Below are 27306 nucleotides of genomic sequence, written 5' to 3' on the forward strand. Positions count from 1 at the left end.
TGTCGTGTTCGCTTCGACCGGTCGACGTCGGACCTGCGGCGCCCCTGAAACGGAACGGGCTGGAGGCGTTCGATCTCTCCGACACGGCCTTCGACAGTGAACGGCGGCACTCCGGCAAGCACTCCGTCTCTCTCTCGCTCGTGAACCCTTTCTCCAACTCTCTCGTCTCTCTGTCTAGGTCACAGCATCCGTCCCCAATGTTCGCGCGGCTTCTCTCTACGAAGTTCGAAAATGAATTTCAAATTTGAAACGCAACTTTTACTCTGCCCGTGCCCGTCCCTCGCCACGTCACAATTGAAGCAGGTTTTCTCAGATTTCAGCAGCTTTTTCCCTCAAAACGTGGACCGCTCATATGCTGACACGTAGGCTGTGTCGAAATGTTGTCAAAATTTGTTGTCTGAGTATCGTTTTCCTTTTTATTTTATTGGAAACTTTAGATGTCGAAAATCACTTCCCCTTGTTACGGCAAAACCACTAGAATCAGCTTACTGAAAATTCTAGCTAATATTCGTTATTGTTGTCATGGTACAAAGATAAAATTGCGAAAACCCAGATTTAGGTTAAGAAAAGAAATTGCACACTTGGACAAACTTGAATTTAATTACACGTTGGTTAAAAACAAGGGTCCCCCAATTCAACGGAAACTACAATCATGAGTGAGATGCCCCATTTCCAGGACCACATTTGTCAGCAAACTAGCTTATGTAATCTGACAAAAAAATTTACAAAAGGTGGGAATAGCACGCAAAACAGGAATAGAAAATAATTATGGAGAAAATGATATTTACACACATTTACGACGATTGACATTATTTGCCGAAGCCTCCAATCAATAAGCATGATTTTCTTCCAGTCGAGTGCAACCCTCTAACCATGGAGGCTAATGAATATCTTGCATACACTATCAGCAGAATATACCCCTACCAATATTTTCAGATGTATTCACAGCGGAGAGGGATTAAAGCATCATGACAGGATTACCCAACTGCAAGAAATATGCGTGGCGTTCCTGAGTGATGTTTGATGCACTCTTCTGAGCTGGAGACAACCGATGAAATCATGGGAAAAAAATGCAGATTCATCTTGCTTGAGTGTTGTCGTCAGCATAGATACAAACGCATGCATCTGCAGCACCAGCAGCAAGTAACACCTGGTATGGATGGAAATTTAGACAACTTACAGAACCAATTTTCTGGGCCATTAGTGTAGGATAGTAACGAATGGTGCCTAGTTGATCACCCTCCAGACTAAAAACTTTAATGAGTTGTTTCGCTGAACCACTAGCAATAATTGGAGCATGTCTATGTACAGCTAATGCTGTGAGTGATCCCCTATGAGCTTCGATTGTAAGATAGGTGCTCCTAACATTTCTTATATCAAGAAATTGGATGTCCCCAGCCTGAGAAGCACTGATAATCTGAAGAAAACCAACAGTGTGACATAATTGATTAATCAACTTCAAATCAAATTCACAAATTTAAGAATGACAACTCAAAAGAAAAAACATATCAAACTATGAAGATGCTCTTTTTACCTTTCCTTGGTCTAATCCAGGTTGAAAGCCAATCCCCACAACTTTTTCTACTCTTTGCGTATGAGGTCTTAACTCACAGACGAGCCTAAGAAGCATTATTGCCATTAGTGATTACAGAGACAGAGACTTCTAAATTGGACCTTAAAAGCTTTATACTTACGATAAAACTTAAAACACTAGTATTGATTGAGGAAATTAAATCATAAATTCATTATTAGATGCATGCATGACCATATCAAAACATGTAGGTGATAAACAACAATGATGCTGGATTCAATCACATCAATAAAAGTTAACAAAGAACCATGCTATTATTTGCATCATGATGGAAGAAATTCATCTGAGGTGCTTACATTTCAGGTATTCTGACATCATAAAGTCTGACAGAACCATCAACAAAACCAGCAGCAAAATGTCCCCCGTGAACTTGAGATGCAGCCTGAACCACATGACAAAATGTGTAAAAATCAAAGGACAATTGCTTTGTTACGTAGTTAAGGAACGAGTAAAATAATACTAAAAGGGGGCAGTCATGATTGATGATTCGTGCATATCATCAATATGGGGAATCAATATCGGTTAGGTTTAATTATTATTTAATGTTTGACAAAACTTGAGAATAGTGAAAATAACACTAGCCCTTAGCAGATTCGGGGGCGGCCACTGCATTATTATTTGAGATAGACAACTATCTATGGCAAAGGCAAATACAATAAGATCAACAAAGGTGCTTCAGTCTTCACGTTCAAAAACAATCATGTACCTTGAAGAGGCCCCAGAAAAAGGGGCACGGGGGCATTTCAACAGTAAGAAGCCATCGATCATTATTAAAAAAAAGGCTTTATAAAACACGACTTATCAGTAAAGAAACCTGTTCTAAATGAGGTTGGCAAGCAAAAACTCACGAATTCAGCTCAATTACCTTGGAAAATTTAGTAAATCCTCATAAGGTAAAACAACTGCTTAACTGTCTATATCAAGCAAAATTACTGACAAAGCATTCTCGCATAGCTGAAGCTTACCAACGCTGAGACACTGCAATCTGATGATGAAGGTATAGTATTAACAAGCTGCTCTTTATCAACATCCCATAACAAAGTAGATGATATCTCACCCGATGCATACTGTTAAATGTAAAAATGTAACAAAGAACACCATAAGAAAATCATTAGCTTCACAATACGAGGAAATAATTAGATATTCAATTTAACACATGGGGGAAGAGAAATATTTCCAACACTTCCAAGAATGATTAAAAAAATAATCTTACCAGATAACCACATTGTTGTTGCCAATCAACAACTGCATTGAGACTCCTCACACCAGGTTTATGACCATGAATTGAAGAGAATGCAGTGACAAGTTTTTGTTTACCCTTCAGAGTATAATCTTTCCAAATCCGTATGTTTCCATCAGCTGTACCATAAGATTCACCGATAAGATTAAAGTACTAACAAGTAGAGAATGAAATGTATAATAATATTAAACAGGCGAGAAAAGTACATGAAGCAGCAAGGAGCAAACTATCATCAAGCTCATTTACAAGGCAGAGCTTAGAAATCCCTTTGTCAGGAAAATCATGATTATCAAAACTGTTAAGCAGTGCTGCCTCCTCATGGTTCCATATCCTGCAGAGAACTCCAAAGATCATTATACTCTAACCAGGTTAAAAGTCTGAATTCCTACTGTGTATAAATTATGCTAGGTAATTGTCATTCAGTTGTCAAGTCCTCATAACTAATAAACGTCACTCAGTCTTCCAAGTGCTACCAACCCTGAATATATTTGGAAATATATTACTTCTAGAAATTCACCACAGATGATTTTTATAGGCCTGTAAACAATTGTCCTAACATTACCTAAACTAAAAAAGCTATGCCCAGCTTCATAACAGTCCCAGTTTAACTTATAAAGTTATGGATTAGCTTCACATACCTGATACGTTCATTCTCATCAGCAGCTATTACTATAGGGGAGAAAGGTTGCAGCAATGCTGTTTGTGTACCCTTGATGTCCCACTTAGCAATTGGATTTGTAAGCCTGCTAACATCTGCAACGAAAAAATAGAATGTCAGCCATACATCTGTAAGCAACACACCTAATAAAAATAAAAAGAGAAATCCAAACCAGAGTGCTGGCATTTTGCTATGTGCTCCAGTGCAAGCTTTTCCTTCTCCTCTCTTCTGGCCGATACTTCTTCACTATCATCTGCAGCAGTTAATAGTGGTTTGGAAAAGTGCCCACAACTCCAACTATAGATAGTTGACTGTGGAAGAAAGCTTCTATCTGAAGTTCCAGAAGCTCCACCAGAACCTAAAAGTGGATCAGCCAATCCAGAGTCCGGAGAATTCATTAGGTGGGGCCTAAACTCCAATGAACAGACTCTACGCATTCCAGTTATATAACTTGGGCGAGGAGGACTGACCGGAGGAGTTCTGAAGGTCAGTGGTAAATGTCCTGTCAGAGCAACAAGCAATAATTAGCAGAAAGGCTTGCAACAATGCAGCAGGGATTATAACAAATAAAATTGGAGATAAACTTCATGAAACTGCTTTGGAAGTTATTATCCAAGAGGATCAACCATTAAGTAAAACTGAAAAAGAGATCTACCTCCATTCATATCAAACCAAGATGAGGATCGAGCCAGTCCAGCAAGAGCTGGAGAAGCTGTAGATTCAGCAGTTCGAACACCACTAGACTTCATTGGTTTTGCAACCACTTGTTCAATACCTATGATGGACAGTACTCGACGACCAAGATTTGCAATGCGTGGAGATGGATCTTTGGCTAAAGTACACATAGCAAGTACACATTGTGAATACAATGCATTGTCCAAGGGCTTTGGTCCAGTGTGGTTAACCACTCCATTGCTGAAACCATCATTTAGAATTCCTGAATCAGAATGATGAGATGAATCATCAGACAATGGGGACCCATGCATGATTCCCGAACTAGTAAGAGGACTGCTAGAAGAGACCCGTCCATCTCGAACCACAGGAGAATTGTCACTTCCAACCCTGATAGGACCAATTTGAGGGGAAACAATACTTCCATGAGGTATATGTTGGTTCTGTTTAGGATATCCACCAACTGAACCTTTTATATTAGCCAATGAAGGTAAGGAATTAATCAAAGAATTAGGTTGGGGCTTCCAATATGCAGCAGCAATAGACTTCAGGTGCTTGTTGTGGCCAAAAGCAAATCGTGCTAAAGCTGACAGTTGAAAAAAAAAAAGTCAGCAACATGCCTCAGATCCATTTCTAAAGTATAGCAGCTCTCCTATACTCTATTGACAACATTAAGTTGTCTTAGACTACAAACTGATTAACAGCATTGCAATAAAATTAGAAGCTACAATAGAAACACAAATAAAAATATGTTTTTAGATGCAAGTTTGATGACTTTTTCTGCAGATATTTTCTTTCTTATTCACCAGTAACAGTTACTTTGTTTTAAGGCTTGTCATCTTTCTCTAAGTTCAAAAACAACCAGCTGTTAGGAACTTGTTTGCAAATAATTAAAAAATTGCAATGATGATATATATTAAAAACAACAACCTCCTGTCTGAGCTCTACCAATCTAATCACAAGAAAATTAAATGTATTCACAAATTCAAAACAAAAAATAGGATCAGATGCTTAATCACCTACCTACTGCTACCTCTGCCCTCACCAATGGACTCCCATCTGAAGCAACACCTAACATACTCTTAACTATACTAACTTCAGCCCTAAACTTTTCATCATCGTCGCATTCTTCATCGCCACCAACACTTCTACATGTATCAAATCCCACATCAAGAAGGGTACCCAGTGCAAAAACAGCAGATGCCCTAACCTGTAAAACAATAAATTGAATGACTGAATTTATTTGATTAATTCATCAAAAATTGTAATCATCTGGCAACTGGAAATAGAACCAATAAGTAGGGCATAAACCTCTGGCTGGGGTTCAGACAATAGAGGAGCAAATATAGTAGTTGCATCGTCCTGTAAACCAATTGTTTGTGCCTCTGAGAAGTCTTCCCACAATTTCCCCAGACACAGGCAAAGCCACTGAAGGAAAAGGGGTTCAGTTTGTGAATCAATAGGACATGAACTCTGAAGGTGCTTTAAGCAGACATGAATCAAACCAGCTTCCATACAAGCTTCTTGGCCGCGTCTATGACCGTCCACAATCACAGCCAAAACAAAAGCAGCCATTGCCCGTTGCTCTGGATATGCTTCCATGCTATCAAGAAACTTAATGAAATAGATATGACCACCATCCTTCACTAGATCAACCTGACATGACTACAACACAGAAAATGGAACAAAGTCATACCAGACACAGCAGACATTAAATAAGGTCAGCAAAAAACAGAATATTCATAACTATGATAATGGAGTTTATTGAGCTGAAACTGTATGTTTCTAAGACAATAAGGATGCCTCATTCATATTGAGAAAAAGGAATCAATACAAAAGAAACAGAGATTCAATATCCTCTCCAATAAAGAATGATAGGATATACACTTTATTTTTACAATTATAACCCTCCCCTTAAAGCTGAAGCATATAAGGATATATGAGAATAAATAAAGACACTGTTGATATATATATATATATATATATATATATATATATATATATATATATATAAAGAGAGAGAGAGAGAGAGAGAGAGAGAGAGAATTTATTTCTTATTCTATAATTATAACATTCTCCCTCAAGTTGGAGCTTATAAATCACATGTGCATGGCTTGATGCAATTTTGATCAATCTTTGGTCCTCTTAACCACGTGGTGAATATGCTAGCCTACTGTTCACTACAGCTGAAAAATTTAGGGGTGATATTTTCACACTTCACTTATTCCCTTTTGAAATGACAATTTACTTCAATGAATTTGGTCCTCTCATGAAAGACAAGATTAGAAGCATTGTGTAATGGTGCCCAGTTGTCACATATAAGGTGCATTTGGGAATCTTCTCCAAATTCAAGCTGAGTTTTTTTAGCTATATGAGCTCATAAATGACTAATGTCATTATTATCTTGTATTATGCTTCTAAACTTCATCTTGCCATGACATTTCGTTTCTTACTTTTCCATGATATTAAATTGCCTCCAACAAGAACACAATATATTGAAGTAAAGTGTCTATCACACGGTGACCCTACCAAGTTAGCATCATAATAACCAACAACTTGACTAGGAAGAGTTGAAAAATTAATTTACTACACTCACTACAAAGGCAATGTTAGGACAAGTTACAACAAAATAATTTAGCTTACCAACTAACTTGTATCTCCCAAGATCAAAATACGGTTCTCCCTAATCAGGTACAAGTTTGACACTGAGATCCATTGATATCCCATAAGCTTAGCATTTAACATCCCTGTTTCTTCCAAAATGTCGGCAGCATATTCTTTTTGTTAGTTTGATCAAACCATCCTTGGACTATACAACCTCTAGACCAAGTCAAGATCTTTTGAATGAAACTTTTAAGATATCGTTTTAGTTGGACAATACCCTTTTTATCACCACTACCTATGATAACAATGTTGTCCATGAGAAATACATACATCCTTAGGGAGAATGACAATAAAACATTGAATGATCAACATCACTACGTCATTCCAAATTTTTGGATGATAATTCAAAACTGCCCAAACTGTGCATGGGATGATTGCTTTAGGCCATATCACTCCCCTTGAGCACCAAATCCAAAAGGTTTCTCATGTTGCTATCAAGATCACCATGCAAAAATGTATTCTTGATGTCAAGCCGAGACATAGTCCAATGGTGAATATTTGAATTATAAAAAAGATGTCTCATATATGTCATTTTTGCAACAAGAGAAGTGCTAAAATAACCTTGCCCATAGATTTTTGTGTATTCTTTGGCAAGCAAGAAATCTTTGTAGCAATCAAATTCGCCATTAAGTTATACTTTAAGAGTGTATAACAAATAACACGCAACAGAAAATAATAAAAACAATTTAAATCAGAAAACAAATATATGTATATAATATGTATCTGACATTGCGCGGAGGGAGAAAGAAAAGGCTACGAGAGAGTGAGTGAGCCCACTCAAACCAAAGAAGAGGAAGCGAAAGTCTGCATCGGCGAACTGGACCAGGCACTCACCATAGAACTGGACCCAGGTACATTTGTAATAATCATCAATAAAGCAATAAGATATTTAGAACCAAAAGGAACAACAATACAAGATGAACTAGAAAAAAATGAGATGAATCTTGTTTAATGGGACTATCATGAAACAACCAACAAACATGTTTTCTTAAATGACATGACTCGTATATCTAACGCCAATCATCATGCCAAATATTTGGCCTTACAAGGTAACATTAATTTTAGTGAAAGTGAAGATGATGTCATGGGATTTCGATTTCAGTGAAAGTAAACTAAAAGGGAATTTAGGAACACAAAGAACAATGTTAGCAATGGATGAGAGGGGTTGGATATTACCCATGCTGCAAGCTTGTGTTTGTGAACCATTGCTAGTAGTTATAAAAGGAAAATTGGCCGTAGTTGTAAAGGATAAGAAAAAAAACGGTTATCAGATATATGAACATTTACACTAGTGTCAATGACCCGAATACTGGAGATTGATATGGACAAGCAGATTAATGCCAATATGCCACCAAAATATTGTTACTAGTAGATTGAGGTGTCTCTCACCATTCAATTAAGTCTTCATATGTTGTCAAAGACATACAAGATAAACCAATTGGTAGTGTAGGAGCAACAGGTGGCTCAACATTAGATGCATGGGTAATATTGGTTGAACAATGTGGTTCCCATGTAGCTTCCAACACTTATCACTGTTATGTCTATTGAATATAGTAAAAACTATATGGGATTAATCTCCCTTGTGTAGAAAAATCCACCTAAGGTACTGTATTTATAATAAGAAAAATATGAACTAAACCCAAAATACAAATAAAGAATAATAACAAAATAACTAAAAATAAAAGATAAAGATAAGATATCTATCTAGGATATCTAATAATATAATATATTGAACAATATCCATTGTGAAATATGTATGTATGTTTATTTTATAAGACATGGGGAACCGGAAATGATGTAGAAGTCATAGTAGGGTATATCATGATCCCAAAATCAAATCATGTGTACCAAAATACTCTTGTGGCAAACCTTACAAGCCTAAGGTCATAAACATTGTGATTCTTAAATTCCTTCTTTAAATATGCATATGGGGGAAGGAGCTCGCTAAAATCATGTAAGGCAGCATGAAGTTGCATAACACAGACATAGGGCTCTTTGCACACTTTGTATGGGCAGAGTGTCGTTGCTATAAAGGGAAGCACAATCCTCACTCCAAATAGAAGTGCACATATCATGGGGACAAAAAAAATAGGTTTAAGCGAAGTGTGAATTATAGATGTAATACGCTACATAGTTGAGCATGGATTTATCCATTGTTTACACTGTTCTATAGGAACAAATTCAGGAATTGTCGTACGATAGGATTTGTTGTGCAACCTACTTAATCATAACCCAATTTTGGAAGCCTAAGTTGAATAGTTAAACTCATCTATCTTTTCAATACTAACAATATGGTTAGGAAAAGATATGAAAATTTGTTCTAAATGATGATATGGAGCTGGAAGACATTTTTTTCCTTGGTGAAGAAGTAGACTGGACCAGCAAACCAACTCTAATGGATCTGCCACTACTATAGGTAGGAGCACATAAAGGACGTGACCTGGGCACAGGTTGGTCAACTGTCTGGCACCACTACACATGCTGCCATGCACCAACAGGAGTTGTGGTCAGAACAAGAGATAAGACGCTCGTCTAAGCATGTTCATGGGTGGTTTGCATCGGCTTTAGGATGGTTGGATAGGTTGGCACAGCGCAATCCCAACCTTATGTTTGCCAAAGCTAAATGATGGTCATCAAAAACTCATCAGAGGCAGCACTAGAATAGTGCAAGCTAACCTAAGAAAAAGGTTTCCCCAAGAAAGTATCATTATAAGGCACAGTGCAATCCCAACCTTATGTTTGCTGAAGCTAATGATGGTCATCAAAAACTCATCAGAGGCAGCACTAGAATAGTGCATGCAAACCTAAGAAAAAGGTTTCCCCAAGAAATTACCATCCTAAGGCAGGGGGTCAAGCCAACATAGTTTTGAAAAAGACTCTAGATACCATATTAAACTATAGGAAAGAAAGAAATATTGATCTGAAATGGTATGATTTTTAGACATGGATGTTTTATTTATATTGAACGTGATATATCCTCTAAAAATAAAGACATGATATAGATATATATTATAACGTCCCTAATAATATATATATGTGTGTGTGTGTGATCTATATATTCTTCATTATATAGGTTTTGTTCCTTATTCTATAGTTATAACAAGTAGGATATGGGATGATTGAGTAATAGCATTATGGCCATACATATGTTTGGTTTGAAAAAAAAAAAGTATGACGTGTATTTAAATTTGAAAGTTTTATTGCAGAAGATAAAAATAGGGTTTAGAGGGCGCAAATAAAGTTCATGAAAAAGAACTTCAAGAAACCAAAATCTTCCAAAGTTTTCCCTCAATTAAAATTTTTAAAACTTCCTCCTCCCTTAATTTATCCTCTTTTCTAGTCAAAACAAAGGTTAAATGCTTCTTTCCCTATTTTCCTTATCTTCTTCTTCCTCAATCTTTCTACTTTTCTTGGCTTGTCCAGCCCCATGCAAAGCTAATGTATATAGTGCAATACTAGATTAAAAACCTTCAGTGAGTAAGACAAAATTTCAACCTGATTTAATGCATGCTTGGTTCAGATTAATTTTGGATAAAAAAAAAACTATATCTTTTTCAAATGTTCTCATATTCAACTTTTCTTGGCACATCCAGCACCATGCAAAGCAAGCGAATATACTGCAATAACTACCACAGTAAAAGTAACCTTCACTGACCAAGACAAAATTTCAACATGATTTAACACATGTTTGGTCGAATATAATATTGAAAAAAAAAATCACATACTTTTCAATGCCTACCATAATAAACAACTACTTCTCTAAAATAACTAAAAACCAACATGTAATTGACATTTACATCAAGAATTTATTTTCCACCGAATCTACCTTGTCAAGTGCAAGAATCTTTGTCCATATGAATACAAGGATCTGACGTAGTTCTGGTGTTGTTGTTTGTAATAGCTTTAGAACATAAGGAAATATTCCAACAGATAATGCCTACATTAAAAACTAGGTATTAAGTTCTCGTAAACCTTTACAGATAAATAAATAAATAAATAGGTAAAACAAATGGAACAATAGTTAATGAATCTAGAGAAAAACTACCAGATCAACCGCCCATGGCCCCATATCAAGGAACCTTCCAAGCAGCACTAAGGCCCGATAGCGATGGCATTGACTAAGTAAAACCTGATACAGGAACAATGCATGGAAAAGGTATAAACATCTGGCAATCGATTTTCCCAGAAGTATAAAGTATACTTATTGTGAAAAAAAGGAAAAACTAATTCAAGTCAATAGCGTGTAAGAAAGATTGAAAGGTGATTTTGCAAATGATCCAAGGGTGAAATTTCTGAACCTACATAGAATCAAGAAATAGGAAGATGATTGCCAAGTCAAACAAATTGCAAGAAAGTTCCTTAAATAAATGAATAGTAAATAATTGAGACAAGAATTGACCATAACACACTTTCAGAAAAACATTTTAGGACAATTAGAGTAATGTATGTTGAATGAACAAAACAGAAAATGTCCATTGCTATTACAGCTAGATATGGCTAGACCCATTGTTAAGAGAGTGGATGCTCACTACAAATACATCATTTAGACAAATGTCTATCATAAGGATAATAATAAGAAACACTTACCCATCAAAAGGTTAATAAGGAACAGGAACAGACAGTTGATTTCATAAAAATCAAGTAACATACCTAACAAGAGTATTATAAAGCAACACAATGGCTCGAAAAGAAACAAAGACAAAAACATAAATCGCACCTGAAGAACTATAGGCAACTGCTCTGGTGGTTTCTTATGTTCAGAACCATGGTCAAGCCATACCTCAAATGCTGTCAACTGCTCAGTGAAAAATGTACTAGGCTGATAGAGAACAATAACATACTTCGTCAGGTAAGCTCAAAACTCATACATAATCCTTCGTATTGCAATTATTCCTTGACAAATCAGAATACCTTAGCTAATTGTTACTAGTTAATATTCAATACCAGAACGAACTCTACATTAAAGCTATTACAAAAAATAAATCCAGAATTCAAGATACCTGAAATTCAGCATTAGGATCCTCAACTAAAGATGGAAGTTGAGAGAGGCACAGCTCAGCAGCCATGTCCCATGCATCCCTGAAGTATGGAGAAAAAACATAAACTGTCTAAAAAATTTCGCAACACAAAAAAATATCATAACAATAATCACCAACAATACCACATATGATGCTGGTGGGTTGGAGGTAACATTGGGTGAGAAACAGGAGAACAATTTGCAGATCGCATGATTCTCTCAGCAAGTAGAAAATTTCGAAACAGACTAGCAACAAGCAAATCCTGTCTGAACAGTCTTTGAAAAAGATCTGCAGGACAAAATAATTATCAATATAAGATAAAAAGATACCAACTAAAATTGCTTGCTAAATAACTGGAATTTAGAAAGAAACTGTTGCAATTTAGTAAGTCAGAGAAAATGAAAATGAGGGTTGAGACCCACCATGGGGAAGAACATTCCAGGCAATCGTATCAGTTACTGCTGTAAAGATCCAATTCAATTCACCTAGAAGTGTCTTTCGATCATTAGGACGGCCAGGTATCTTGTCTATAAGTGAATAATCAAGTGATTCACGAAGTAATGATCGCGTACAAAACCTAGAGAAAATTTACATCACACAAAAGGTATCAAGAGCCAGTTTGCTGAGATATACAATTGTCACTTGCCAACACTTGAAAGTTCAGGAGCTAGAGAAAATGAGGACAGTTAAGTTAGTAATGCAAATGTAGATGTTGGGCATATAATCAATTTCATAGTAAAAATAAACATTTTTATCACTGGCTTTTTTCTCCTATAACTAATGTACTGCAAAAGTTACATTGAAGATAATAAATCAGTTAAACGCAATAATACTCCTAAGGAGAAACTGTATGATAAAAACTGACATTTATGATTCTGGATTATGATGAATACAATCTGCCATCATGAAATGCTATTAGATAAAAGTAGTTAAGTAAGGGTCACATATAGGAAAGTATAATCAGATTAAAGATTGGGAGGGTAATGTAAAACAATTCATGTAACAAAAATGTTCATTATTTAGAACTCCATGCACAATGCATTCAAAATTCATGCATAATGCTAATGTTTAAACAAAAATAATAATAATGTATGCTAAACCTACGTCAATGTTTCATATTAAACATTCTAAACAAGATAAACTAAGTAGGAATTAATGAGAAGTTTCACCATCGTAATGCCATCTTTATAGGCGTTGTAAGGCATGATGTAAACACATCAGCAGGGAATTCTGCACTCTGAGGCAAAGTCTCGTGTGCTTCACATGCTGCAAGCAGAATGCAATCCCTTTGGGACACAGTGGAGTTGGAAGCACTCCACTCATGAAGCTTATCAATAACAAGTCCAGTAACAAATTTGGCAGTCCAAAAAAGACAAAATCAGTAGCAATACATTTGGGTTTTTTTTATAAGTATTTAATAACATGGTTTTGTGTGGATACCTCAATGAAGGAATTCACAATCAACCCAGCTGCAGAGCAATCAAAAACATAAATTGATGGGGTCTTCAGCCAAGAATCAAGTTCATTGATGGGTAATGGGATATACTGCGTATAACTCTGCATAACATATGATGAAAATGAGAATAGGAATGCCTTATAGTTATTCTCATCATGATATTGTAACTGAGGGCTTTATACTCAATTGGAACCCATGATATCTAGTAGCAAAAGTTAAACTAATAAGGCATTTGCGATAGGATACAATTCCAGTTTAGTTTTAACCTTTTATCAGTTATTATCGATGTAAGGTCAGGAGTAAAAACTTTTGCCTTTTCTAACAAAATGATTATTGTGAACTCTTCTCATGTACAAAATAAATACCATTTATATTTATTTACTTTTTTTATGAATACTTAATATACCCCTTGTTGCACTTGCTGACAAAAATCTGAGCAAAGGCATGAAAGTAAAATAAGTAAAATACAATATATTCATCATGCCTAAATAGTGAATGGCTTTGTTACCCATTTTATTCTCATACTTTTGCCACCTTATTTTGCTTCTATTCATGGCTTTGTCTCATACATACAGAATCATTCATTTTCCATTCTCCCATTTTTATCTTTTATACTATTTTCTCTATTGGTAACGGCATATTTTTAAAGAGGTGAGAACCTATACACACAAGGTAGTCAAACTCCAAAGTTTATGTAAACTCACGAAAGCTTCACAAAGTAGCAAGATTTTACTTCAAGCAATAAAAAACTTACAAATAACATAATAATTCAATATTATATGATGTTATAAATAACGCTTTTATATTTTTACTGTAATATTATCATTAGTTGATCATATTACATACTTTTTTAAAGTTTTTTATACTTTTTCAATATTATTGTCCTTTATCCTTCTCTAGTTGATTATATAAGATCCTATGCTTTACATAAAAAATAAGTTGATGGTCTTAAACTGAGGTCCAATTGTCCAAAATAGCAAGAGAGGACCAAAAAAATCAAGCCCTAATGACACAACCCACTAATTTGTAGTTTGCACCAGCCCTGTATATGAAACTGAACAAGGGAAAGAAAATGGTACAGAAGTGAGATTGCAAAGTGTCCAGGAGAATCAGAAACACAAAATGGAGCAGAGCTGAGCAAGACACCAAGAGAGATTTGTTCTTGCAATAGAACACAACATCAGCACCTAAAACAGGCAGAAACTTGCAAGAGAGAACCAGTGAACCATAAAATTGTTCCATAGATGCGTTTAGCATAAAATATGACCTAGAAACAAACAAATCCAGTGTCATTATGGCTTTTTTCTAATGTTCAACTATCTTGCTGAATCAACTCTAAACTCATGATTTTACACTAGTTTGAGCAAGTATGCTCGTGTTTACATGAGTTAACTAGGTTTGAGGGTGTAGGAAAATAAATTCAGATGAGTTAACAAGTTGACTGGCAATTTTTGTAACCAACCACGCCAACTTTTTTTCAACTAGGCTTACATTGCTAGGATGAAGAGAACAATATCTGATTTATCAAGTAACTACCTTGCATCAAGAACTAAAAATACAACATTGACCTTATTGAAGACCCATATTTCACCATTAGCTGTTGGTTTTGGGACACCATGCCCATTGTAATGGAATAAAACCCTTTCTGACTTTGCATATCTCCGACAAGTAGTACAAAGTTTCTTCACCTCATCCACTGTCGGGTCAAGTTGACATTTATAGCGAGCCTATAAAGATCCCAAAAAGGTTAACTACAAAACAATTTCAAACATAACATGAGAACAAGCAGTTTAAACATTCCCACCTTTGGTTGCCATCTTTCATACTGACTGCTCAAAGTTTTTCCAATTGATTCCAATGCCTTTTGTGGTGCCATAGAAAATGGGTCTGCGGTATTGAACAAGGTAAGCATCAAAAACTGTTTGCAGCTTAATCATGGTCGCAAGCCTCCAAAGTTTTGATGTATCACAAAGATTCTACTCAACCCATTCAGCTACATTTTTTATCAACAAGTTGCAAACAACTCTAAATAACAAGGCTGGGGATCAAAAAGTTAATGGCTGGATAAAAAGCTGAAGACAAGAATGAATCAAAGAGTTCATCCATAAAATATAAATGCAAAACAGCACACATCAGAAATACGAACTTGTAAAAACAAATAGTTAATAACAAAAACAAGTCATATAATATTATTAAGAAGCCCGATGCTATTTCCAAACATGAAATGAGCAAAGTAATGCAAAAGATATCAAATCCAGGAAACAACTTGAGAGTACAAACTACAGAAAACAATTAAATAAAATGAGATGAAAGGTAACAAGAGACCTATCCAGCACTCCATTCTAGCACAAGGAGATATCTTTATTACATCTGGTGGGTCCACACTAATGTTCAAACATAATACTAGAGCTACACATCCTGTCTTCATCTGCACCACAAAATTAGAGTTAAAATGGAGCATAAATCTTACAACAGATATAACATAAACATCTTCAAGAAGTATTTAAAACATCTGAGAGAAAGAAACAGACAATTCGATAAAAAATATATTTTGATTATGAAGAAAAATGTTAAAATATCAATATAATTTACACCAGAAATCCATTGCAAAGGTAGACTACTATTCAAGAAATCCTATATAAATAGAAGAAATGTTATCTTTAAAAATAAGCTCCACCCGACCCTCTCCCCAAAAAAGTATCGAACCAACAGTATAAAACTTATCAAAAAAGTAAACCACATTTATACATTTCACACTTCGTCATGCCTTATTTCAAATGCAGAAAGAAATTATATGTTATTGAGTAGAGCACAACCCCTTCGTTCAATCTTCATTCCAAAGTTATATCCACAGCTGTAATAAGACAGATTGAAAAATAGCAAATGCCGGACAGCCAGAATATCCAAAATTGACATGCTATCTATACCTTTAGAAGATTAATTGTCAAGCAACTACTCATGTTGAAGAAGCTTCGACTTTTTCTTTTAACAAAATGCAATTGCACTAGTTGCCAAAAACGAACAAGAAGGGAATAATTAAAGATCATTGGCAAACTGCTAACACAATTTAAAATTGAAAGAATCAGACTACGCAAAAGGTGACCTGCTTATTTCACACTTTTAAAAAGGGTTGGAATTTAACAATGCTCCTTATAAAAAATCATATACTTAATTTTACATGCGTACACTTAGACCAAAATCCACCTCTGTCAAGAGTAAAGCAATTTCAACCAATATAAGAAGCTAGCAACCTTCATTTAATGTAAACAAGCCACTTCATAATGCAAGCTACCAGGATTTACACAAGTCCCCTAAAAAGAGACATGTAAACAATCTTCCCCACCTCCATTAGGAAATCATTAATTCAGTCAAGCAAATTCCAGGATAGTTCATCCACTTTTACAGCCAAATCTTTAGCAAAATAAGAATTCATCAAACACCAAGCACACAAGTAATAGAAGAAATTTCCCCAATGCAAGTATCAATTAGGTCCACTACAATAACGTTATCATTATTTTGAATTGATCAAATTCAAGATCCGCTGAAGTACACAGTGCACTCTGGGTAGTAAAGAAAGAAGCCGCATCAAAACCCACAAACATCACAGAACTCACTCGATTTTCTCATTAATCATTGGTTCTTTTTCACTCAGCATTTCACTTTTGCACTTCAAAGGATCTAGACCTGTCTTAACAAGACTGAATGTTTAACAGGTCAAACATTTTACGTCCTTGACAAGTCCCGAACAACATTATCACATACACAAACATAGTAAAACAAAGCCATCCATTCACACTCACCAATGCTGCCACTGCATTGACCTACACGCCCTTTTTCTCTACATTTCCCAAATTTATGTACGCAGTACGACACACTACTCACAATTTTCCAATATCTATTTAACGAAAATCGTAAATCACCGATTCATCATAACAAAATGCATATAATACAAACAAGGTTAACAAACAACAACTGAATCCAACTTTTCAGAGCGATTGAACTGACCCTATCCTTGGGTCGCCACTTGGAGACTAGGCCGCTGTCGGCGGGGCCGGCGGGGACGGCGGCCTCGAAGGCTTCGTGGCGGAGCTCGCAGAGGACCACAGTCTGCGGCAGGTAGGCCATGCTGGTGGCGCCATTCCCGGTGTAATTGCCGCTGCTGCTAGCGATGGCGGCTTCAGAGTCGCCGCGGTTCGCGAAATCGGCATCTTCAGTGTTGTTACTGGCTGTGACGACGGCGACGGAGGAGGAGGAAGAGGAGGCGGTGGAATCGTCGTGGTGGTTTTGGCTGGGAACGACGAGAACAGTGGATTGTGAAAAGCGAGAGGCCATCAAATCTCCCAATGCCATCCAAATCAGAAACCCTCCTCAGTGATCGTACATGGAATAGCGGAGGGTTTTGACACGGAGGGAACCCTAGCTTTTCGCAGGATGAAGAATATGAAGATGGTGATGGTGACGTTGAAGACTATGATAGTGATGGTTATGGTGGCGGTGGTGTTGATGATGATGGTAGAGAAGGTGATGATGGCGATGATGAAGAAGAAGGGGGCGCATAGAACAGTGGCGGCAGGCACTGTCTCTCCACGAAGGGAAACGGAAACGAGTGATACAAATTGCGATTTTGTGAAACCAAACCGAGAAAAAAAATATTGGGGGAATTTAATAAACTTTTCTTTTTTGGAACGGGAAAAAAAATAAATTGAAAATTTGCATGAGACAGCCTATTCTTCCCTTTATTTTAAAAACAACAGTTAACTATATTGTAATATTTTATTACATAAGCCTAACGTCACTAATGATGATAATAGAAAAATAATTGGATGTGGGAGCATTACAATTAGAATCACGGAAAAATATGGTGTGATTTATCAGCATTTTACAAATTAATGTAACACTGATGGCTGTTATAAAAAGTTAAAAAAAATAATATAATATATATATATATATATATATATATATATATATGTTTGTATCAAGTTATCTGACATTTCATTTTTAAAATACTTTTTATTATTTCTACTTTATTAAGGTTATTCTTTAAATCGGTGATATATTTTGAATTTGGTGATGATACATGTGTAATGTAATACAAATACAGTGGGAGAAAGCCGTTGGAATTTGGTCATGTATGCTATAATACAAGAAGATGGAACAATTTCAATGTAATGTAAAAATAGGATAAAACCTCTTATTACAATTATATGTTATTTCGGTAGTGGATAGATGTCAATTGTCTTTAACATTAAAATCTAAATAACATTTCATTGTTTAGCAATCTAAGTCTTTACTCAAATACTTCTTCATAGCATGGAAGGACACTTTAATACTTAAATTAGTAGATGATTGTTTGATTATCAAAGTCAATTCTCAACCGTGTAATAAATATGATTACGTACTTTTTTTACTTTAAACTTGTATTTATAAGTTTCGGAATGGGCTATTAATTAACATCGACATAATCACGTCCCAATAGTTGATAAACATGTTTTACCTATAAACGTATTTAATTTGCATCCCTGGTCAACCATTAGGTGACTTATTGATCGGTGACTGACTCTCCAATAAAGATCGTTCGAATTTTGGAAGCTAACTAAAAATGTTAGGAAGTTGACCACCCAGTCAACCACTGATCAGACATTCATACGACACACAGGCCCCTCAAGCCCAAGCTTGGAATAATTGGCAAAGGGGTTTGTGAAAATGGGCGACCACAAGTACTTGATCTAGTGTGTATTAGTGGCGTTTAAGATCGTTCGTCCTTTTGTAGAAAATGATCGTTGGAAAAGAGGCCTGAAACACTTCTTGATTCGCGCTTGGCAGAATGCATAGGGTTGCATGATTTGGGTCGTGGGATCTCACTTTATTTAACGACGGATATCGCTCGAGGGTAGGAGGTGGTTGGTTATAAATAGGGGTGGGTCTTCCCTGTCATTTTCATCATTCTCTTCAACCTTCTCTACCTACCGAGCGGTATTCTTTCCTTCATGTAATAATATCAATTGTTAACTTGTATTTGTCTGAGGAGTTTTTGGGGAGGGGCGATCGGGGATGATGATGCCTCATCTTCATTGGTGTCGAGATCTATTTCTTCGTCTATCTTTGGGTTAACCAAGTGGGATGAGGGTCTAGTTGATAGCAATGTCAACATAGATGATAATAAGACCACTTGATTTGGGGTTAAAAGTTTCATTTTTGGTGGCGTGGAGATCGATGCAACCAATCAGGGTGTGGAGCTTGTCCAAACTCTCCCCATTATCTCTAGTTATGAATGGGCGTCCCACGAAATAGGTGATTTCTTGACATTCTTCCACATGAAGAACCAACTAGAGTATTGGGTCGAACAAAGTTGCATCTTAAAGGCTTTTGGGGATGGCTCCTTCATAAGTTGATGGTGTACAAGGGGAACGAACGAGTGTTCCAAGGGAAGGGAGACAATCATGATGACTTCTTTATCATGTTTAACTTTCTGTTCAACAAGATGTACATTCAAATCTCACTCAAAGACTTTCAGAGGGGTGTGCTAAGGGAGTTGAACATGGCATCATCACAACTTCACCTGAACGGGTGGGCATACACACAAGCATTCGCGATTATTTGCGTCACCCTCGACCTCACTCCCACTCCAACCATCTTTCTTCACTATTTCTGCACACGCCCGAATATCAAGCGGGGGTGGACCTCCTTGATATTCGAGTAGGGGAAGTGGTTGTTCAAGTTGTTCTCGGTCTCCTATAAGGAGTTTAAGAATAAATTTTTTATTTAATCATTCTTGTAGTCCTTATTTATGTTGGATTTTTTCAAATAGATCTCTTTCTTATCTTTTTTTTTCCAGTTGGGTCCCTAAAAGTGAAAAAATGAAGTAATTGGCTCCTTACCGTTAAATTGGGCTAACGGAGTTAACTTTCAGGTGAAGTGTTAGTGTGAGGTGGATTAATTTAAAGACGTGGCATATGCAGAGCGTCTTAGGTGAAAAATGTTTAATTAAAAGATTAAAAAAAGGTTATGCAATTAAGCTTGCATCTTCTTCCTGCAAAGAAGACTTGATGGTTTTGGATGAGCAAAATCCAAAGGGAAAACCTGCACATTCAAGCTCCCTCAAATTGAGGAGTAAGTAGAGCATAATGACGACAAAAAACCCTAAAGCAACATTTGAACTAGTGAGTGAAACAGCAGCACAAATGAGCATAACGAAGGACTCTTTTTTAGTCTTCATGTCTCTTGCATGATGGTTAATTCAATCCATGCAAACAACAAAAGCACCCAAGAATCTCAATCGGAACCAACTTTAAAATCGTCTTCAGTAATCTTAACCAAGGAAATCTTCGAAGGCCCAACCCTAAGATCTTCGAAAATGGAAGGGTCGTGAATGAAAGAGAAGATGATGGCCATGGAAGATGGTCGTGTGAATTGGATTTCGCAATTAGGGTTCATCCCGATAGAGGTTGTGATTTTAATATGGGTTTCTATTTTGATATTTTGTAGGTTGCTTGCGATTGACAAAGGAGGAGAAGATGCAGCATCACACATCATGGTGAAGTTGGTTCGTGAATCGCAACGACGCTAATGGGTTTACATCGCAAAGATGGTGGAGGTGCGAATCAGTAAGGTTGAAGGCGAATGCGAATTTGGGTTTTCTGTTGGGCAAATCGCAATGGCTCGCGTCTAGGTTTCGCAATGGTGCATGGAGATTCAAATTAGGTGATTTGGGGTAGATTGCGATTAGGGTTCCAAAGTTTGTGAAATTTGGGATTTCTCTATAGTTTTGTTGTGAGGTGCGATTCATCGTAATTTGGGGTTGATTTTTGGGTTTCCTTTTACAAGCTTGATGCACATGGAAAAAGATTTTTGGGTGATGCACAGGAAAGAAGATTTCTGGGTGGTGCTTCATCGTAATGGATGATAATTCTTTTTTTAATCTTTTTTTATTAAACATTTTCCATCTAAGAGGCTCTACTTATTAAATTAATTCACCTCACACTGACACGTCACTTGAAAGTTAACCTTGTTAACCCAATTTAACTGCAAGGAGCCAATTGTTACAATTTTTCACTTTTAGGGACCCAATTGGAAAACAAATATTAAAGTGACCTATTTGAAAAAACCCAACATAAATAGGAATTACGAGAATGATTAAACTTAAGTTTTTCAAGGTTCTAATAATGGAAGCCGATTGGTCAAAGTTTTTCAATGAGGATGATCGATTTAAGTTTCCTCTGTATTGGACCAAAGATCTCGTAAGGTTAACCTCGTGGCATAAGACTCGAATAACGTCGGCTGAGTTGGAGGTGATGGCGTGATCAACAACCAGATCGACCATGACCACTCTAACCATTTGACCTTCCTCAATGGAACATAAGGTTCCATTCTCAGCCCAACTACATAACATGTTTTGGTAGTCTTATGGTCCACGTGGACCATATAGACCGTTCCTCTCTCTGTAGGGAACTTCATGGCGAGGTGGGGGTGAAGATGATTGCCTTGAAAGCGTTGAGGCATAACTGTCTGATCAACATGTTGTAGAAGGTATTCGCCTCCACAAGAAGGAACCTTACCTTGAGCTCCTTGTTGTCCCGTTCAGTACCCATCTTGGTTCGTAAATCTGCGTACCTTCGGGTGTCAACCCGTTCGGAAGCAAACCTTACAATCTGCTCATTGTATGGATCACATACTCCTCAATGTTGTCTTTAGGGTCACATACTCATCGATGTTGTGTCTCATGTTCTTATAATATAATCAATGTTTATTGTCATCGACTCCGTGAGGGGTTGGTCTTCTCTTGGGAGCAGGGATCAGATCTGCGCTCAAGACTTCTTGCAAAATCTTCGCCCGTGGTGCATTAAGCGAGGTATACTAATGGAAACATGGACCACGTGGGAGGTCCTTAGGGCACGAGCCACTCGGCTTGTTATTGTTGTTGCTTGGCTTCTTCAACTCTTTCTTCTCACTATTGGCAGCCTCCTCATACTACTTCCTGCAAAACTCTCGCATGTCTTCCATCCTCATATCCTCGACTGCCAGCTTTCTCAACTCCTCTACTGACTTGAGCGAATTTTGACATAAACTATCGGCAAACAACCTTAGCTTTAGGGTCGTCATGACATGTTGTAGGGCGAAGTCATGATACAAATTCTTAATTCGTCGAACGATTTGCCTATAATGTCTCATGAAAGCCCACAACTATTTTTCCTTCTCTTGCTTCATACTCGTCAAGGCTAGGGTTGTTAGGTCCTGTACCCGGCTTGCCATAAACTACTAACCGAATAGCATGCAGATGATGTTGAAATTCTCTATAGAGTTGAGTTGTAAAGAGTTAAACCATTCTAGTGCTTCTCCTTGAAGAGATAAGGAGAAAGCTCTACACCATATTGTGTCATTAGTAGTGTGAAAAGCCATATGGTTTATAAACATCTTTAGGTGGTCATATGGATCTGATTATCCATCATACATGTTGAAAGTTGGCAAAACCAACTGTTCAAGGATGTGCGTCTCCATGATGGCACTAACGAACGACAATAGGCCAATTGTGTTCACCGTCTGCACGAAGTAATGCTCTTTACTCGCTCTCGTTCTTGCCTCTACACGGGATTGGTGTTTTCTTCAGCCTTAGCCGGGGTAAGGCGATTAACCGTTCCACGGGTGGAATGCTGGGCGGTTTGCTCTTGCCGAATAGCCACATGTTTGGCTTTCAAGGTCGTCAACTCTTCTTAATGCCTATTCTGCATGTCCAACATTTATTGCTATAACATTCTAGTAATCTCCATTGGGTCTTGGTGGTTCTCTTATCCTCCTTGCACCACATTACTCACATTCCTTGTGTTCACCATTAGGGTGTTACTTAGTCTTCTCGGGTCCCACGGCGGGCGCTAAAATATTTCAACAGTGGGGTCGAGGTCAATTGTCTTCAACACTAAACTCCAAACAACCTTTCAGTTGTCTAGAAACCCAAGTCTTTACTCCAACACTCCATGGTACCGTGTGGGGGTTACCTACAAAAGGCACTTCAATGCTTAAGTTAATAGATGATTGTTCGGTGATCATAATCATTTCTCAATAGTGCTAGAAATGTAATCATCTACCTCCTTAGCTTAAACTTGTATTTATAAGTTTCAGAATGAGCTTTCAATTAACATCGGCCTAATCACGACCCAATAGTCGATAAACATACTTTACTTATAAATATGTTTAATTTGCATCCCTGGTCAACCACTGGGTGACTTATGATCAGGTACAGACTCTTCAATAAAGACTGTCCAGTTTTTTATAACTAACTAAGAATGTGAGGAACTTGACCGCCCAATTAATCACTGATCGGCAGTCATAGGGTATATTATTCATTTCATTTAATTACTCATTTCATTTTAGAAAATAATATATAATACATAATAATATATAAGAAGTATCAATTTTCTCACTATAAACATGTAACGAATAATAAAAATATCAATAAATAAAACAAATTCACATCAATAACACTTTTGCTTAATTATAACACTTGTTAAACCAAAATTACTCATGCAATAAAGAAAACATAAATAATAATAGTAAACTTAAAAGTATATCACCACATATGTTTCTTTCTTTCCATATACATCATGTAATTTCATACCACATAGTAACTTATAGCTCTTTGTTTAATATGTTTTCGTGACAATGTTGTCGAAAGTTATATTATCTTGCTTATTTTAAAATTATTTAATACAAAAGTGTGGTTAGAGTAGATTGTAACTCATGGTAATTATGATATGTTATGAGACATATTTTGTTAATGGGAAATGTTTATTCATAAACATATATAATCCTTCTACTTATTATGATAAAATTAATTACTGATTCTCTTTAAGATGATTTCTAAATATTGTTTGCACTATTCAAAATTATAAAGAGGGATTTGCTCAACTTGAATATAACAAACTATTTTTATTGTGACAGACAATTTTAATTACGAGCTTTCAAAATCATTTATAATATCGAGAAGGACATATAATGAAGAATAATGTATTAAACCATAAAATACAATAATATGTTTATGTTTGATTGCAACTAATGACAAAAGTAAATGCATTAGGGATATTAGAGTAAAGAACATAAAAGTTAAATAACTTCAAAATAAAAAATCAAAGTATGTATAGTTTACTTATAATTATATATCTTTTAGACACTTATCTTGTATGAATTTGACATAAAACTTAATAAAACAACCCTTTTTGCATTCAATTACACAATGAGGAGTGAAAAAGTTATAAAAATGTGAAAATTGATATGTTTGTACTATTTTGCAATTAAAATGAAGGAAATTAAGAAGATGACAACGAGCCCCAAAGTTGATGTTGAGTCCCATAAGGCGATTTACAAAAATTTAAATATGAGTCATGCTGCTAAGCAGCGATTTTGGTGCTAAGCCATACGTGAAGAAACCTTCACTACAAGAAAACCTTAAGTTCCAGAATGGCAGATGAGACTCATAATAGGAAAGATGTTGTTTAATAATGAGACTCATGATAGGAAAGATGTTGTTTAATAATAATTGACATATGGCATTCTAGGTACATGAAAAATGGCTTGATACATTTTCACTATTGTTATTCACGCTATAAATAATGTTTGTAATATTTATAATAATTATTACTCATAATTACAAAATATTCTACAAAATATTCTATAGTCTAAAATTAGGAAGAACAAATCAATCTATGAATTTCGTAGCTTATTCTTAAGAAACCATATCAAAATATTTAAGGAGACAAATTAATTCATGATTTACATCCCCCTCAAATTGATGGGGCTAGTCAAGCAACATCAATTTGCTAGCAAGAAACTGATGACACAGGTAAGGAACAACCTTGGTAAGAATATCCGCAACTTGAAGCTGAGTAGTGACACGAGGGAGTAAAATAACATGATTATCATAAGCTTCACAAATAAAGTGACAACATGCTTCAATATGCTTGGTGTGCTCATGAAACACTAGATTTGTAATAATCTGAATGATACTTGTATTGTCAATAGAAAGAGATGTTAGATCGTGTTGAGGAAACCAATGTTAAACCAAAAGACTATAAAGCCAAATTATTTCAGAACAAGTAGTAGATGTGGCACGTTACCCAAATCAGTATATGATTTAGATATAGATGGTTACTTCTTATTTTTCCATGAGATCAATGAAGAACCTAGAAACATGCACCAACTAGTGACTGATCAATGAATGTCAGGACAACCAGCCCAATTGGCATCACTATAAGCAATTATTTAGGAGGTGTGCCAATGGGAAAAAAATGAGACTTGCTAAGAAGTACCTTTCAAATAACAAATTATGTGATGAAATATTGCCAAATGGAGATGGCGATGAGAGTTCATGAATTGATTCACTAGCTGAACAACAAAGGAGATGTCAAGGCATGTAATGGCCAAGTAATTAAGATTACCTAATAATTGTTGGTATAATAAAGGATCAAGCAAAAGGTCACCCTCATCGTAATGATATTTAAAATTAACTTCAAGAGGAGTATCCACCAAAGTAGCTGATTAAAGGCTAACTATATAAATGAGATATATCGTATACTTGTGTTGATGGAGAAATGTACCATTGAAGGTGGATTGAACTTTAAGGCCAAGGAAATGGTACAAGTGTATAAGATCTTTCATATGAAATAAAGCTTGTAATTGTTGTTTAAGTTTCTTGATGGGTGCTTGATTAGAGCCAATAATAACCATATCATCAACATAAAGAAGTAGAAGAACAATGCTTGTTAGTGTGCAATGGATGAACAAAGAGGAATCATATTTACTCCATGTAAAGGATAACCTAAGGAGAGTGGAACAAAACATGTCCTACCATGCTCGGGGAGCCTGCTTCAGACCATATAAAGAATGATTGAGCTTGCACATGTCTGTAGATGAAGAGAAAAGGCCTTAAGGAGGAAACATGTAAATATGTTCAATGAACTCATGAAAAAACACATTCTTCACACCTATTTGATGAAAGGACCAACCCTTAGAGGTGGCTATAAAAAGGGAGGTTCTTAAAGTTGTCATTTTGGCAACAAGTGTAAATGTCTCATCATAATCAATGTCATATTCCTATATGTTTCCTAAGGAAACTAATCTTGCCCTATAATGATTAAGAGAACCATAATAATTTAATTTCACAAAATACACCCATTTGCAACCTATGGGTTTAATATTAGAGGGCAAGAATCAATATCCCATGTAAAGTTTTCTTGTAAAGCTTGAAGTTCATCATTCGTTACTTTTACCCAATGTATATTATTAAAAACTACTGAGTAACAAGTATGAACAAATGTTCTAGAAAGAGAACTTGCTAGAGAAGTATGCGAAGAAGCATACCTATATGAAGAATACCTATCAAAAGCTGGAGATATTAGACTAGATCCTCGTGGTTCGACTGTTCAGACACATGTAATAGATCATAGTTAGAAGGGAAAATGGAAACTTGTTGATGACGTTCTCCTAACATGTGAAGCGAGGTTGGAAAAGTTATATAGATAGGGATAGTGTAGAAAAGATGGGAAGAATAACAACATCATTTGATATAGGAGAAAGACAAGGAAACATAAATTGGCTATAAAAACTGTCAAATTCTTGGACATCTGAAAATGATGATTAGAAGTATCATAACACAAAAGATCCTTATGAAAGGGACTATACCCCAAAAAAGCACACTGGACTGAGTGTGCCCCAAGCTTATGCCTTTTAAGAAAAGGAAAATGAAAAAACATACACATATAATAGTATGTAAAATATTATAATCAATGCGAGTTTTAAAAAAGACAAAAGAAACAATGTGACAAAATGTTTATAAGGAGCATGAAAAGCAATAAAAGACATACCCCAAACATCATTATGAATTATTTAAAAGCAAGATGAAGCACGATGAATACTAGTTGGAATAAGAAGCATTTTACTTTTAAGCAATTTCCAAACAGAACAAAAAATAGGTGTACAAGGAAAAAAAATTTATTTCCCAACAATCAAGTTCTAAGCAAG

At 36.0% G+C, this 27306-nt stretch overlaps 1 protein-coding gene across 1 annotated transcript; it reads right to left on the reverse strand.

Moving 5' to 3' along the window:
* Positions 1–581: 581 nt before the first annotated feature.
* LOC124835729 (regulatory-associated protein of TOR 1-like) lies at positions 582–17936 on the reverse strand. The gene is made up of 23 exons (XM_088109817.1): positions 17305–17936; positions 15625–15727; positions 15104–15186; positions 14868–15026; positions 13284–13400; positions 13013–13170; positions 12266–12420; positions 11987–12131; positions 11826–11904; positions 11543–11644; positions 10871–10954; positions 10652–10762; positions 5473–5826; positions 5185–5371; positions 4145–4747; positions 3662–3991; positions 3470–3584; positions 3038–3162; positions 2805–2950; positions 2557–2658; positions 1888–1973; positions 1535–1619; positions 582–1417 (listed from the first exon to the last, which is right to left on the reverse strand). The coding sequence occupies exons 1-23, from the start codon at positions 17647–17649 to the stop codon at positions 1079–1081; spliced, it is 4113 nt and encodes a 1370-aa protein (XP_087965943.1). The 5' UTR covers positions 17650–17936; the 3' UTR covers positions 582–1078.
* Between the last annotated feature and the right edge of the window lie 9370 nt (positions 17937–27306).

This window comes from Vigna umbellata, chromosome 3 (genome assembly GCF_029865625.1).
Source record: "Vigna umbellata cultivar VRB3 chromosome 3, Vumbellata_1.0, whole genome shotgun sequence".
Lineage (NCBI taxonomy): Eukaryota > Viridiplantae > Streptophyta > Magnoliopsida > Fabales > Fabaceae > Vigna > Vigna umbellata.